The 17,737-nt window shown below is 38.6% G+C and overlaps 2 protein-coding genes across 2 annotated transcripts in view; one reads left to right on the forward strand and one right to left on the reverse strand.

Moving 5' to 3' along the window:
* klhl26 (kelch-like family member 26) overlaps positions 1-17,737 on the reverse strand; it is a 150,479-nt gene that overhangs the window by 64,930 nt on the left and 67,812 nt on the right. The gene's annotated exons all lie outside the window — the stretch shown is intronic.
* The window catches only part of LOC133616513 (homer protein homolog 3-like), a 121,442-nt gene that overhangs the window by 28,938 nt on the left and 74,767 nt on the right, over positions 1-17,737 (forward strand). Inside the window, exon 3 of the mRNA XM_072914651.1 lies at positions 14,956-15,112. Coding sequence (XP_072770752.1) covers positions 14,956-15,112 — 157 coding nt within the window. The remainder of the gene's footprint in view (positions 1-14,955; positions 15,113-17,737) is intronic.

Below are 17,737 nucleotides of genomic sequence, written 5' to 3' on the forward strand. Positions count from 1 at the left end.
CCTTGCAGACTGTATTGATATATATTGATATATAATGTAGGAACCAGAATATTAATAACAGAAAGAAACAACCCTTTTGTGTGAATGAGTGTGAATGAGTATAAATGGGGGAGGGAGGTTTTTTGGGTTGGTGCATTAATTGTAAGTGTATCTTGTGTTTTTTATGTTGATTTAATAAAAACAAACCAAAAAAACCCCCCAAAAAACAACCCGATACCGATAATAAAAAAAACGATACCGATAATTTCCGATCTTACATTTTAACGCATTTATCGTTAAAGATCTCTAGTTCTAATCATATTTATTACTACAAACACGTATTTTTAAGTGCAAATAATTGTGCAGGAACATCCACTGTTTCAAGCAAATATTAAATAACGTACAGTTGCATGTCTTTAAAGTGACAATGTAAACATCCAGTGTAAAACGATAATGTTCACTTTAGTGTCTTTCAACTTTTTACTTTATGAAGAGCACTTAACTAACAATTTGACTTTTAACAATGTAAATACCTCAACTAACCTTTAGCTTCACTGGCTTCAAACATCTTTTCTGGATGACAGTTTATGAGGGGGCGACTTGTCCAGAGTGTACTTTGCCTTCCGCTCGAGCGGAGCTGGATAGGCTCCAGCCCGCCCGCAGCATTGAGAGAAACAAGTTGTGGAAAAATAGATGGATGGTTTGAGGATTCATCAAGTAGTTTTTCAGTTTCAATTTCCTGTGTTGAACATTTTTTTGGTGATGACTTTAGTGCAGTGCGATGTTACCGGCTGGCTCTGTGTCGCTTTGGAAACGCTCAAGACGAAAGTATTGCTTTGCAGAACGCAGACTTTCTTACCTCCGCCAAAGAAGTTATGTTTTCACCAGGGTTTGTTTTTGTGTTTGTTAGCAACATAACTCAAACAGTTATGGATAGATTTTGATGCCATTTTTCAGGAAATATCCAAAAAAACGTTCTGCTTCATCTGCTACGAACACACTTCACTTCCTGCTTACGGCGTTCCACGCCCCCACCTTGGAGCCCCGCACTGCGCAGAGGGTTCTGGGATTCTGGTTTCTTTTGAGACCCGGCCAAGGCTAAAGCACTGGAAAAAACTAGACACCAAGTTTTTGTTTTATACTGTCAGGCGTCACTGTATTATTGTGAAGACTTTGAAACTGAAATACCACAGTATCTACAATACCGTTACACACCCAATTTTTACCATTCTGCTTCCACCTTTGATTCTGCTTAATGGTTCGGTTCTTTATCTATTCTCTTATTGTTTCTAAAAGGATAAAAGGATAGCAAAGAAGTTGATTAGCATCAAATTTGTTTAGTTTAGAAAAAAAGTATACAAACACAACAGTGAGTTCTTACAAGACCCTTGGCCATGACTGGGTGCCAGGAAAAAAACATTTGGTTTTGAAAATAACTATTATATAATAATAAAATAAATATTCTACTGTAGTAATAAACAAAGTACAACATAAATTATTCTGTGACAAATGACAATTACACAAAAATGTTAAGTAGCATGTTTAAAATGTTTTCAAAGCGCTCAAAAGAATGTACAACTACATCAGTCAAAGACAAATAGAAGCAAGTCAAATAGAACTGTATATTGTGCAATTTTTTAACCATTAACTATGAAAGTTAACCATTATTTTGCAAAAAATTAAACATATCTGCTTTTTTAGGAAGCATACACAATATTTCTGACTAATCACGGTGTCTCCAGCTGTGGAGAACACCTCTTACCCCTACGCCGCTCTGTTGTGGCTTTGCAAATCCGCGCATAATAAGTTAACACTTAATAAACACTGCGGAACGTCTCAAGCCAAATTTGCCGCCCACAAATCAATACCCACAGACTCACTTGACTTGACTTGACTCGTGGAAAAGATGACAGTTTTGCCTTGCAGAATGACAACTTAATTTATTTTTGTAGCAAACAACACCACCAGTAACATCATCCCTGGCAAGCATTGTACACACACGACGCACACACACACACACACACGCACACACACACACACACACACACACACACACACACACACACACACACACACATACACACACACACACACACACACACACACACACACACACACACACACACAGAGACACACATAGATAGATACATTTAATTTAACTCCTACAATAAACCGTAAAATGTATTTTGAGTTTGTACACGACTTCCCGTCCAACACAATCAGATTTTAGCTCAATTGAACGGATTTGCTGCGGCGACCAGCACATTGACTCGAATAAAAACGGAAATAATCTTCCGCCGTGGTGATGACGTTCCACTGCCGCTTCGCATGCTGTTGAAATCGGGCTAGGAAGATGGCGTGCAAACTGCCGGTCAGACACCGTCTCGTCATGTGATGCATGAGAAACATTCTATTCCCGTTTCCAGTTAGTAATCGCATGTTTTAACATGATAAGCAGTGTTTAGTTTATTAGTTAGCTGCAGTATTGACAGCAGACGTATTGTGGTGATTCACTTCCGTCTCGGAGAGGTTTGAAAACGCGTCATTCATTCAAACGTTATCGCATGCTGTGTCTGCTAATGCTTCTGCTAGTATTTTCTCAAATTGATAGAATATCCGCTTTGCAAGTTGTCCCGTTGTCTTTCTTTCTCATGAAGAGTTCTAACGTTTGTGCTGCTGATCGGCGCTGTGCGTGGTGATGTCATGCGTGACCACAGGTAATCGTTAATAAACCTGTCAAATGGCTCCAAGGAATCGAAACCCTGAGAGTCGGTTCTCAACAAGAACCGGTTTTCCATTCTCATCCCCATGTTTGCTTGTACTCACCTCGGGATGAGTTTAATCCCATTCAAATCTGCCTATGTCGTCAATCCTCTGTATGATGCGTCCTGTCTCAGCTGATTAGCCTGAGAGGATTTTCGTACATCAGAACGAGCCAAATGAAGGGCTGAAACTTCATTACGGTGCTTTTGGCTGTGACGGCTGGAGCTGATGAGCTGTCAATCATCAATTCTTATTAAGATGAGAGGAAGATAGAGTGGAACTTTTGGCAGAATCTCGTTTGCTTGAATGATAATTAATTGAGCTTATTTTCGTGTATCCATTATTCAGGCAGGTAATTATTTTCACTGGGGAAATATACCACTTTGCATGGTTGTTTTTTAATCTATGTTAATTAGGGATTGTCTGTTTTGTGTATTACTCTCATTATTCTGCAGGTCTTGATTGATTTTACTCAAACCCCTTTTAATTTTTAACTTAAAAATGTATCAAACTTTGGTGCTGGTGCAGATTTAGTCAAGAGTTTTTTCTTCTATCATATTTGTGTCAATATAATTGCCAGGTGGTAATTTAATTAAGTCCAATCCATGAAATAGAACTAAATGTCATCCTGCATGGCGCTGGTGTAATGGATTGTACTGCTCTGTCGGGACACACTGGTCCTAGTGTGCAATGACATTCCAGGAATGTATAACACTATGTTGGAGTGCGTATTTCCACCCTCTTCACAAACGTCTACAAGTAGCTCTATTGTCGTCATCACTTCTGAAATAAAGCACTCTTTCTGTCCAAGATTTTGGGACATTAGTTTGGAGTAGGGATGCATCGAAATGAAAATTATTTGCCAAAACGGAAACACCAAAATAAATTATGACAATTGAATTTGGAGCTTTGACTGTGCACTAACTAAAATCAAGGCTTTGCTATTGTACTAGGGATGTTCCGCTTAGGGTTTTATGCTGCCGATTCCAATACCAGTCATCTATGAGTGAGATCAGCCGATACCAATACCTATACCGATCATATGTATTAACTTCATTTATGATGAGTGCTTTTGAAAGTTGAACAATATCAACACAATATTTAAACTGATTACTTATTCTCTTTTATTCCTTAAAATTGTTTGAGCAAGACAAAGTCAATAATAGCACAATAACTAAACAAAAGCACTACAACTACTATCTACTTCTCATTTAAATCCTAAGTTGTTGCCCTCAAAGTCCTCCTGCGTCCAGGATTGTTTTCCTTGACTTTGTTAACATGGACTTTTTTTATATATATCTAAAATTGATCTAATCCCTCTAGTATGGATCATATACTAATATTACTCTTGGTACCAACACCACCGATGTATGGATCGATCTGATCGTCCTCTTACAAACCGTATATCGACTGTGATAATGCTGACACACCAACAGTTGTTATATTATCCTCTCTCTAGACCAGGGGTCGGCAACCTTTACCACTCAAAGAGCCAATTTGACCAGTTTCACAAATTAAAGAAAACAATGGGAGCCACAAAAATCTTTTGAAATTTAAAATGAAATAACACTGCATACAAAGTTTTTGTTTTGTTTTGTGCTATGTATAAACCAAGGGTCTCAGACACGCGGCCCTCACCTTAGTATGAAAATCGAATGTTAGTGCGGCCCGCGAGTTTTATATGAATGGCGCTTGACAGCGTAATTCTTGTGATCCCTCCCGATTTTTCCGGCAGACCACTAATTTCAAGGCAACTATTCTCTCGAACGTGCCGTGATGGTACAGCATTTAGCGCCCACTACAACCAGCGTGCCGGCCCAGTCACACGTTGTATGGGGCTTCTGCTTGCTCACGGATGTGACAGCAAGGCATACTTGGTCAACAACCACACAGGTTACACTGACGGTGGGCGTATAAAACAACTTTAACACTCTTACTAATAATGCGCCACACTGTGAACCCACACCAACCAAGAATGACAAACACATTTCGGGAGAACATCTGCACCTTAACACAACATAAACACAACAGAACAAATACCCAGAATCCCATGCAGCCCTAACTCTTCCGGGATACATTATACACCCCCGCTACCAAACCCCCGCCTCAACCGACGCACAGGGGGTTGGGGGTGTTGATGTGTGGGGGAGCATGGTTGGGGCGGGGGCGGGGTTTGGTGGTAGCAGGGGTGTATAATGTAGCCCGGAAGAGTCAGGGCTGCATGGGATTCTGGGTATTTGTTCTGTTGTGTTTATGTTGTGTTAAAGTGCAGATGTTCTCCCGAAATGTGTTTGTCATTCTTGTTTGGTTTTGGTTCAAAGTGTGGCGCATTATTAGTAAGAGTTTTAAAGTTGTTTTATATGGCCACCGTCAGTGTAACCTGTGTGGCTGTTGACCAAGTATGCCTTGCTGTCACTTACGTGTGCAAGTAGAAGATGCATACAACAAAAGGCTGGGTTAGCACGCTGTTTGTATAGATTGTATAGGGTGCTAAATGCTGTACCATCATGGCACGCCCGTATTATTATTGTTAGGGTGAATATTGATCCCGGGAGTTTACTACGAGAGGCATGGAAATCTCCCGGGAAAATCGGGAGGGTCGGCAAGTATGCAGTATGCAGCTGAGCCGCATCAGAGTGATCAAAGTGCCGCAAGCGGCTCCGGAGCCGCGGGTTGCCGACCACTGCTCTAGACTATTCTCCTTGTTAATTTCCCGTTAATAACCGCTTACTTTCTAATGTAATGTTTCTGTGGTTCCATCTACACTTCTTAAACTTTATTAAGCACTTATTTCTTGATGGTGTTTAAAGCTAGCTTAGCGGTTATCTTAGCTATTAGCATGCCTGCACCTGGTTTGCTTCCGGTGCATATATAACATGTTTAGCCTCATTCAAGTACAAACCCCGTTTGAGTTGGGAAATTGTGTTAGATGTAAATAGAGTTGGGAAATTGTGTTAGATGTAAATATAAACGGAATACAATGATTTGCAAATAATTTTCAACCCATATTCAGTTGAATATGCTACAAAGACAACATATTTGATGTTCAAACTGATAAACTTTTTTTTTTTTTGCAAATAATCATTAACTTTAGAATTTGATGCCAGCAACACGTGACAAAGAAGTTGGGAAAGGTGGCAATAAATACTGATAAAGTTGAGGAATGCTCATCAAACACTTATTTTGAACATCCCACAGGTGTGCAGGCTAATTGGGAACAGGTGGGTGCCATGATTGGGTATAAAAACAGCTTCCCAAAAAATGCTCAGTCTTTCACAAGAAAGGATGGGGCGAGGTACACCTCTTTGTCCACAACTGCGTGAGCAAATAGTCAAACAGTTTAAGAACAACGTTTCTCAAAGTGCGATTGCAAGACATTTAGGGATTTCACCATCTACGGTCCATAATATCATCAAAAGGTTCACACGTAAGCGGCATGGCCGGAAACCAACATTGAATGACCATGACCTTCGATCCCTCAGACGGCACTGTATCAAAAACCGACATCAATCTCTAAAGGATATAACCACATGGGCTCAGGAACACTTCAGAAAACCACTGTCACTAAATACAGTTTGTCGCTACATCTGTAAGTGCAAGTTAAAGCTCTACTATGCAAAGTGAAAGCCATTTATCAACAACATCCAGAAACGCCGCCGGCTTCTCTGGGCCCGAGATCATCCAAGATGGACTGATACAAAGTGGAAAAGTGTTCTGTGGTCTGACGAGTCCACATTTCAAATTGTTTTTGGAAATATTCGACATTGTGTCATCCGGACCAAAGGGGAAGCGAACCATCCAGACTGTTATCGACGCAAAGTTCAAAAGCCAGCATCTGTGATGGTATGGGTGTGCATTAGTGCCCAAGGCATGGGTAACTTACACATCTGTGAAGGCACCATTAATGCTGAAAGGTACATACAGGTTTTGGAACAACATATGCTGCCATCTAAGCGCCGTCTTTTTCATGGACGCCCCTGCTTATTTCAGCAAGGCAATGCCAAGCCACATTCAGCACGTGTTACAACAATGATTGATGTTAAATGTGACAATGTGGAGTCAGAATGCACCTCATTGTCGTTCAAGAGACAGGTGGAGTGGTTCAGACGAACAATATTTGTGGGCCTTAATGTCTGTAAATGAGTACTAGACGACAGTCCTAAAAAGATGTGTCTCTCTGGCCAAGAGTTGCAACAGACTCAACGGTATTAGTGTTAGGGATGTAATGGTAAACGGTATAATGATAACCCGCGAAAAAATTCCAGATGGTTAGTAATACCGTTTAAATTTTTAATTACCGAAAACCGTCATTTATTCATGCATTTTAGGCAAAACTGCTTAGGCAGCGCATGCGTACTAGAGCTGTTCGGCTCGAGGAAACATGGTGGCGACTACACAGACTCTGCTTTGAAAATGTTCCCTCCGAGTAAAAGGAGCCGATCGCTTCGTTTCACTTAATTTCAATCGCTTCTACTTCTGTGTAGTCTCGGTGTGCGCAACGCTGTTGGAGGAGAAAAATATTTGATGTTGCAGTCTCATTTTGAACGTGCAACTAGCGTCCGTCCGTCAGCTGCTCAGACTGAGAGTTACCATGCAGCAGGCGATGTGTTGGTAACGTTGGGACAACTTGTTAATAAAGTCTTTAGTTTGTTTACTGGGATGCTCACTCGTCCTTTAATTTAACTGCTAACTTTATCGGTGTTCAAATAACATCAATACTAGCTAAAGGTTTTGTCATCTCATCAAATTGCCGATGAGGCACAACGATTGTGTGTTAGACGTGAGAGGTATTACTCCAGTTTATATTTGTTGGCCAAACTGTACATGGTAGTTGGAGAAAAACAAAGCTTGTTTATTTATTTATTTATTATCTTCATTAGCCAAACTGCTTTGTGTTTTATATTGATATCAAAAAGTAAACACGTTTTTTTTTTTTACATTACCGGTACTTGTTTTTTCATTCCACAAAGAAATTACTTTAAAACCCATTCATGTGACATAGCATTTTGTTAATGTTTTATGGTGTATACTTAATACCTATACGGAAGATTTCTGCTCAAACTCTTTATGAATCTGTCCTGATACAACATGTACATGTACATACATTAGTACATGTAAATTTACATAACTTAAAGAATACCTCTCTCTGTGAAAATGTAAAAATAGAGATAAAGGCATCATGTAATAAAAAAGCTAACACGCTAATACTATTAGAAAACAAAAACACAAATATTTGTCTTTAAAAGTATAGATAATGTTTATTTGGAGCATTTTTATTATATATTACAAATTACATGATGGATCGCGTTCACACACCAACACTGTTTTACCAAACATAATGAATAATCCTGATTAATAATCGTGATTTAAATATTGATAAAAATAATCGTAATTATTATTTTGCCCATAATTGTGCAGTCCTATGTGTAAGACTAGACCTCATAAATGAACACTATTTTTTATCTGTATGGACAAAAAGTGCAGTTAGGTCTTATGTCAAAAGAGTACCATCTTTTGAAATGTTCACATTTATGTGTATTTATTCTTAGTATTATTTTGTTTCTGCCATATTTCTTTGTTTATAATGCTTGTGTTGCTTTCATATGTATACATTCAACTTTCTACTTGAGGTACATATACATTTTGAATGTGTTTGTGTTATTTTTAAATAAAAGTTGGTCAATTAGAATTTTGAGCACATTTAAAATTACAGCGGTAATAATGATAACCGTGATCATTTTGGTCACAATAACCGCGATAAGAAATGTTCCCTAATTAGTGTGCTTCTATATTTAGTGACTATTTAGACTTCCTGCAGTTTTCATTTGTTTTTACTTATACAATACTCCAGGAGGATTATTTAAGGTGAGCAATAGTGTTGTGCTGCTTTTATGGGCATTTTTCATTTTCTAATGTTTCAGATTGCGTGCCATTAAAAGAGCTGACATGGGGGTGTGAGTTGGTATCATTTGGCAGTTATTAAGCAATGTAGCTGTTCCTTATTGGAAAAAAAAAGTTGGTTTGACTTTACGCCAAAGTGTGTTTGGCTACTGCTTTACCTGCTCTACTTTTTATGAGCTTTCTTTGTTATTGTGTTTACTTGTGGAAACATTTAATCTACAGCCAGAATCTTCAGTCCTTCAGGTCTGACAACAACTCAGTTGTATGTTCCATCCTGCCATCTGTGAGCTGAGGCTTACTGCTGTCTGACACTCCAAAGCATTTTTGTGAGAGTGTTGCCTGTTGTTCAGTCCTACATAGACAGAACTCCATAAGCATAATGTTTCTATTCCTATTTTTTAGCAACACTCTCTGTGAAAACATAACCAGAAGACTTCAGTTCTTTCGTGAGCAATCTTAAAGGCTAACTATTAGGGATGTCCCGATCCAGGTTTTTGCACTTCCGATCCGATACCGATATTGTTTTTGCATTTCTGATCCGATACCGATACTGACCGATACTGGCCTATCCGAGCATGTATTAAAGTTTAAAGTTATTTAGCCTACTTAGTTGTCAGAATCATGTTGAAAAGGGTTTTAGTACTCTTGATAACAACTAGCCAGCTGAATAAGGGGAGTTTGAATAATACACAATGGTTGGTAACAAGAAACTGACCTGTTTATTCAAGGATAAACACAAAATAGACAAAATTATTCATGACAAACAGAAATGGCATCATTGAACTAGGGCTGGGCGATATGGCCTTTTTTTAATATTGCGATATTTTAAGGCCATATTTCGATACACGATATATATCTCGATATTTTGCCTTAGCCTTGAATGAACACTTGATGCATATAATCACAGCAGTATGATGATTCTATGTGTTTTGATTGATTGATTGAGACTTTTATTAGTAGGTTGCACAGTGAAGTACATATTCCGTACAATTGACCACTAAATGGTCCATCCATCCATCCATGTTCTACCGCTTATTCCCTTTGGGGTCGCGGGGGGCGCTGGAGCCTATCTCAGCTACAATCGGGCGGAAGGCGGGGTACACCCTGGACAAGTCGCCACCTCATCGCACTAAATGGTAACACCCGAATAAGTTTTTCAACTTGTTTAAGTCGGGGTCCACTTAAATTGATTCATGATACAGATATATACTATCAGATATATACTATCATCATAATACAGTCATCACACAAGATAATCACATTGAATTATTTACATTATTTATAATCCAGGGTGTGGAGGGGGGCGCCTGATGTAAGTGTCAAAAAGACAGCCAAAAGAGTTTGATATGAGAATAAATCTAAAGTTAAAATATAGGGTAGAAATGCACCCATTTGCAGGAAATGTAGTCTTGATTTTCAAAATGTTCTTTCAAGGCTTGCATGTCTACATTAAAACATTCTTCTTTATACTGCATTAATATATGCTACTTTTGAACTTTCATGCAGAGAAGGAAATCACAACTAAAAAAAATCACTAATTTTTTCATACGGTGTTGATGTGGAAATTTTTGCCTTGCATTTTGATGGTGTGGACGTGTGGCACCGAATGGAGATAAGCGTCTCGACAGACGTCACAATATTTGAACAATGATGACGAAAACTGTTGTCTCTGTCGTGTCCGTGTGTCGAAAATTGTTATGCGCTTATTTTTTTATTTGATTTTGTGCGTGGCATAGATTTGCCGTGCGCAGAGGACGCTTGAGCAGGCGCGCACCTTAGCGGCTGCGCTAGCATCACAGCTAACGTTAGCCATGCCGCTACCTCGCTCTCTGCTGGGAGAGGACGTATACGTATGTGACGTATGACGTGACAGTATGTGACGTATGACGTGACAGTATGTGACGTGTGTAAGAAGGTGCGCTCGCTGTCTGTGAGAGGGAGACACAGGAAAGAGTGAGAAGAGCCTGTCGTGTAATGCCAGCAGCTAAAAGCAACTGCGTGAGAATTGTGGATGTGTTGAAGGTGTGCTGGAAAATGCGGAACGGAAATTACGGAGCAGCAGAAAAGTGGAATGTATTATTTAAATAGGTGCGTTGGAAAACACGGACCAGAGTTTTTTTTTAAACTGGATCTGGATCGGCATTTTCCCATGCCTTGCCGATACGCAATTTTTGGCAAATATCGGCAGCCGATCCGATCCAAATATCGGATCGGGACATCCCTACTAACTATCACCCACTGATTCAAAGTTTCCTGTATTGGTCTTTGAACATTAACTGATTTGTATCACCAGAGTGTCATATTGAGTCTCTATGTCAGTACTATTCAACTGGCGGCCCGGGGGCCAAATCCGAGTTCAGTTCAAAACTTGGGAGACCAACATTTTTGCAGTAATTTCCCTAAAAATACTGGAGTGTACTGTCCTTTAGAGGAACTTGGACCACTGTTAACTAGGCATGTAACGATATAGTATATACCGCAGTATTGCGGTTTTAAAATCGTATTATGAATGCAGTGACGCGTGACTGTATCGAAACAAAAACTTTGTGAGTGCAGGTTTTTTCTGACACTTTTGCTTTGGCGGGTCTGAAAATAAACTGCATCGCCCAGAATTCTCTGCGCGGCGCAGACCGCAATGTGGTGGCGTAGAGCGCCGTAAAGGGGAAAGAAAGAGAAAGCAGGAAGTGAAGTCTGTAAAGTAATGTTAAAAAATAAACTAAAGTCCTGTCCAGCTGGTTACTGACATTTACTATTCATGTTTAAATAACTTTTACTGCAAATGAACATCGGCTCCAAATATCGGTTATCGGCCTCATTGACTACTAATAATCTGTATTGGCCCTGAAAAAACATATTGGTCAATCTCCAGTAGACTAATAGAGAAGCAAGAAGTCCGGCCTCCCACTCCTTAGCTTTTGAGAAATGTTTCCCCCAAAACATTTTAGTTAAAATATGTCTATTCTATGTGGTGCAGTTGTGGACGCAAACTATAGCTAAAAGTGTCTTGGCTGCCCTGCTTTCGTTTAATTATCCGAGCGTCAGCAACAATGGCTATTGTTTGTATGCAAATGTTGGGTAATTCCAAGCAAACCCACAGGAAACAATGCTTGATATAGACATTACCTAGTACCGACCCATATCAGTATTTCTAATAAGAACAGTGCTTTGACTGGCCCACATTGTCCTCATTAACATCAAAATGTGGTTGGCTTGCAACAGGCATGTCTTATTGCATACATGATATTAGAATTTCAAAAGAAGTGAAATATTGCCTGCATACATCTTGGCCATCTTCGACTCCACTGATTTGTCCCCCTAGCCTGTGAATGTAAAACATATTTTTAATTGCTTGCTTTCTATTCTTTCATTTGTTCTATGTAGGCTACGTTTTCTTCTGAGCTTCAGTTGTGGCCTGTGTGTGTACCCTTACTCAAGATTGAGTTTATACTGAGTGATTCATTAAGTGTACTATATGAATTGGAACACACTCTTTTAATTGATGAATCAATCAATCATGCTCTGGCATGTATTATTTCGTAGAAAGCTATGCACACTAGTGACTCTGAAAGGGGGGAAAAAAAATCATAGGAGTGCCTGCTCGAGACATCAGCGTTCATCCTGCACTTGGTAATGAATTCGCACACTGCTTTGTATCGTGCATCGACCTCAAATGTTTTTGTGGGTGACGAACGATGGACAAAAATAGGCACGCTCCAGAATAAACACAAAGTCCCATAAGGAAACTAATTTGCTACAATTATCACTTAATAGGAATGTCAATCAACTCACAATTAAATTCCGACTCTTGGGTTGATTTGATTTGATATTATTTGGTATACATTATTATAATACAACCTTTTCAAAATAGGTTACAGGTTCCAAAAGCTCCTTTGGCTGCTGACTTATGACATGTATTCACAGTAAGTAAGCTTGAGATGGCCTAAAAAACATATTTTTAAATATTTCTGCATCCCTTCCCCGCGCTCACACACTCCCTCTCTTTCTCTCCTTGGAGTGCTGATCGCCGACTGCACGTCTCCGCTTGTCAGAACTTCCATTATTTGCCTTGAATTCCAGTTTTTGTCCTTCTTTCGTGGCGCTCCTTCCACCCATTTTGTGTGTTTTCGCTACCGCAGGAATGAAGTCAATGTTAATTACAAAACTGAATGTGGGATATAAATAATAATGGAAGTGTAAGTGTTTGTGTATATATATATATATAAATGATTGGTACAAATGTTAAACCAACATGTGTACAGGGATATTTCACAACTGTTTGTCTATGTCTTTACGGTGTATATATTTGAACAGCGTTTATGTTGTGTACAAGGTGTACCGTATTTTTCGGACTATAAGTCGCAGTTTTTTTCATAGTTTGGCCGGGGGTGCGACTTATACTCAGGAGCAACTTATGTGTGAAATTATTAACACATTACTGTGAACTATCAAATAATATTATTTAGCTCATTCACGTAAGAGTCTAGACGTATAAGATTTCATGGGATTTAGCGATTAGGAGTGACCGATTGTTTGGTAAACGTATAGCATGTTCTATATGTTATAGTTATTTGAATGACTCTTACCATATATGTTACGTTAACATACCAGGCACGTTCTCAGTTGGTTATTTATGCGTCATATAACGTACACTTATTCAGCCTGTTGTTCACTATTCTTTATTTATTTTAAATTGCCTTTCAAATGTCTATTCTTGGTGTTGGGTTTTATCAAATACATTTCTCCAAAAAATGCGACTTATACTCCAGTGTGACTTATATATGTTTTTCCCTTCTTTATTATGCATTTTCGGCCGGTGCGACATGTACTCCGGAGCGACTTATACTCCGAAAAATACGGTATTTATAACATGTTGTGTAAAGGAAATTTCATATTTCTATGAAGCTCAAGATCAGAGCCCGATGTCTCCTGGTTTTACTACATCTTGTATTTGAGATTGTTTATAGAGTTAGGCGAAATAAGTGCTCAACTTCAGCCTAAACCCTTTCGGTCTGTAAAATTGTCAATGTATAAATGTAAAACTGTTTGTTTATTTTGTTGACCACTGACCGAATAAATAATAAACTAAACTAACTAACTAGACTAACTAAGTTGCACAACAAGCCTCTGTCCCCAACACTTGCAGCGTGGGCTCATTAAAGAGTGCAGCGAGATTTTATGTTCTGTGTTTCTATCAAATAATGCGACAGAGACGGATGGACTTTAAGATGACAAAAAAATATATATTTCTGCCAAAAATCCACACTTTGTTTAAATTGACACATAGGGGACTGATATAATACGTGAAGAAGAGCAGGCAGCAGCTCATTTATGTAACAATGAGGAAGAAATTGTCAGCCAGCTTGAAAAATGTCTCACCTGTAAGCTACATGAAGGATCCCAGAATTAGTTTTATTTAAATGTTTGCCGTGTTTAGAAATCATATATTTCATATCAGTCATACCATTTAGAAATCATTGACGTAAATTGTTTTACAAATTTTAAACATGGACTGAACTTATGTGTTAGTAATTGCTATGAAGTAGAAAATGGGTAGGATTAAATAAGCTTTGCTTTTTCCTACTCCTTTTCGGACATGCTGTAAAGAGAAATGAAAATATGTAAAATATGTGATGTATCATATTGAAACTCTATACATGTTCGAAATAAACTTCAACCAACCAATTTTTCAGAGTTCCTCACAGATTTAATACATTGTTTCTTCCCTACAATGTATTAAATCCATAAACTGCTATAAAATTGATTAGCTTGCAAGTTATTGTGATGTAGTAAAATCCCATAGTTTTACCAATGTTTAGGAGATTTCCCATATTTGGAAATGCAAATGTTGATGCTCCTCTTAGACGCATGTCAATAAAGGTGCTGTTTGCAACTTTCTCACACTAACATTTTTCAAAAGCAAAAACAAATAAAAACAAGTACACCACCACCTAGCTTATGTTAGTTACTATTAGTGGTTTAACAGAACACATTTGTTTGATAATTTTCTACATTTTTCACAATTACAGAGTTTATGCAATAACATATTGTGATATATATTGTGATCGAGATATGAATTAAACCTACCTAAATTAAGATATATATTTTATATATATATTTCTGGCCATATTGCACAGCACCACTACAGTGTAATGGCAAGGTGTCCCAATACTTTTGTCCACACCGTGTCCCTTTTGTCATATGTTACATCCAATATTTTACACAAACATGGCCATTGTATTCAAAGATCATAAATAAATCCGGTCATTAGCATACAATACAAGTATTAACATACTCTATTTATGTGTCTTAAAGGGAGCAGCCCATCTACAGTGCCCGAGCTCATGTGTTCCAGATTGACCCGGCTACCAAACGCAACTGGCTGCCGGCAAGCAAGCATGCCGCCACGGTGTCCTTCTTCTACGATGCCAACCGCAGCGTCTACCGCATCATCAGCGTGGGCGGGACTAAAGTGAGTGACATCCCCGTACACACTTTATAATCCACATACAGTGCATCCGGAAAGTATTCACAGCTCTTCACTTTTTCCACATTTTGTTATGTTACAGCCTTATTCCAAAGTGTAATAAATTCATTTTTGGTTTCAAAATTCTACACACAATACCCCATACAATACCCACTTGTTGATGCACCTTTGGCAGAAATTACAGCCTCAAGGCTTTGTGAATACGATGCCATACGCTTGGCACACCTATCTTTGGGCAGTTTCGCCCAATATTCTTTGCAGCACCTGTCAAGCTCCATTGTGTTGAATGAGAAGCTTTGGTTTTTATCCGGAATATATCTATGTTGACTAGTCTACCAGTCCCTGCCGCTGAAAACCATGCCGCCACCACCATACCTCACTCTAGGGATGGTATTGGCTTGGTTTCCTCCAAACATGATACCTGGCATTTACGCCAAAGAGTTCAAACTTTGTCTCATCAGACTACAGAATTTTGTTTCTCATGGTCTGAGAGTCTTTTAGGTGCATGTTGGCAAACTTTTTAGTAAAAAATGGCTTCTGTCCGACCACTCTACCCTACAGGCCTGATTGGTGGACTGCTGCAGAGATAGTTGTCCTTCTGGAAGATGCTGTAGCTCTGACAGAGTGACCATTGGGTTTTTGGTCACCTCCCTGACTATTTTAAGATGAATACAGCAATGTACCGAGACGTCCTTGATGAAACCAACAAGTGATGGGAATTGATAAGATTCCACTTTCGATTCTGCTTAATAATTCGGTTCTTTATCGGTTCTTATTTGGAAAAAAAAAACAATATGATGGATTAGCATCCATAAAGTTTAGTTTAGAGCTAACATGACATTACAAAACCAACAGTGAGGTCTTAAGAGGCACATGGCATAGAAAAAAACTTTTAAAAATAAATTTAAATAAAAACATTCTGTAGAATTTAATAAAATAAAACATGTGCAAATTACACAAGAATGTAACATTTTAAAACATTTTAAGAATCTTTGTCATCTACCTAGAGAATATACCTTGTGTAAGTGGCCCACACAGCCGATGTATTTTGTAACCATGTTCCCGGGTTGTGAAGTGGCCAATAGAGCAGAATGTCATTTTGAATTCATGTTCCCGGATGGGTGCAACCCGGTAGTGTAAAGGGAAATGGATAAATAGTGATGTCACATGCCAGTTTGACACGTCACTTCGTCATAGTATCAACACGCAGCAGGCTCATAACAACTGTTCTGAGTTAGGCAGTATAGAGCACAGTGTGCGTCTGAGACGTCATCGAGGGCTTCAATGGAGCTGTGTTGTATACATCAGTGCTTCTCACCAGTGATTTGGCAAACAAGTGGTGACACAATTTGTGGAATTTTTAAACCTCAAACTCTGTATCTTAAATTGAATGAAAATACATTAAAGTGCAGTTTGAATTTGAGGTCCTGTAAAATAATGTGTACCAACACATAAAACAAGTTTAATGATTATTTCAAGGACAAAATGTTTTTCTAGCCCCAACAAACAAAAAGAACACAAAGTGTCTGTCTGCAGAGTTTTTTTTAGTACATGCTATATCAGAGGAGTGGAATCTTTGCAGACACTTAAACAAAAAGTCTGATTAAAAATATTTAGATGTAAAAATGGTGGGTGCAGTAACTTTTAACAGACATTTCTGCCATGTTCGATTGAGGAAATATGCTTACAGCTGATTGCCGTTATCGAACTCAAATTAATCGTGATCAACGATCCCAATCATATACCGTATTTTTCGGAGTATAAGTCGCACCGGAGTATAAGTCGCACCTGCCGAAAATGCATAATAAAGAAGAAAAAAACATATAAGTCGCATTTTTTGGGGACATTTATTTGATAAAACCCAACACCAAGAATAGACATTTGAAAGGCAATTTAAAATAATTAAAGAATAGTGAACAACAGGCTGAATAAGTGTATGTTATATGACGCATAAATAACCAACTGAGAATGTGCCTGGTATGTTAACGTAACATATTATGGTAAGAGTCATTCAAATAACTATAACATATAGAACATGCTATACGTTTACCAAACAATCTGTCACTCCTAATCGCTAAATCCCATGAAATCTTGTACGTCTAGTCTCTTACGTGAATGAGCTAAATAATATTATTTGATATTTTACGGTAATGTGTTATTAATTTCACACATAAGTCACTCCTGAGTATAAGTCGCACCCCCGGCCAAACTATGAAAAAAACTGCGACTTATAGTCCGAAAAATACGGTAATTGCCCAGCCCTAGCTGACGTCACTACGCATTGAATAATGATGTCATCCCCACTTGGAAGAACAGTTAAGAGAACTGCTAGACGAAATGGCAAGCGAATCCCAGTAATTGATACCGTTAGTTTTACGATTTGCATCCGTAAAACTAACGCTTCCCATCCAATCTGATGGAGCTTGAGAGGTGCTGCAAACAGGAATGGGCAAAATTGCCCAAAGACAGGTGTGCCAAGCTTGTGGCATCGTATTCAAAAAGACTTGAGACTGTTATTGCTGCCAAAGGTACAGCAACAAAGTATTGAGCAAAGGCTGTGAATACTTATGTGATTTTTTATTTTTTTATAATAAATACGGTATTTTTCGG

The sequence above is a fragment of the Nerophis lumbriciformis genome, linkage group LG14, assembly GCF_033978685.3.
Source record: "Nerophis lumbriciformis linkage group LG14, RoL_Nlum_v2.1, whole genome shotgun sequence".
NCBI lineage: Eukaryota > Metazoa > Chordata > Actinopteri > Syngnathiformes > Syngnathidae > Nerophis > Nerophis lumbriciformis.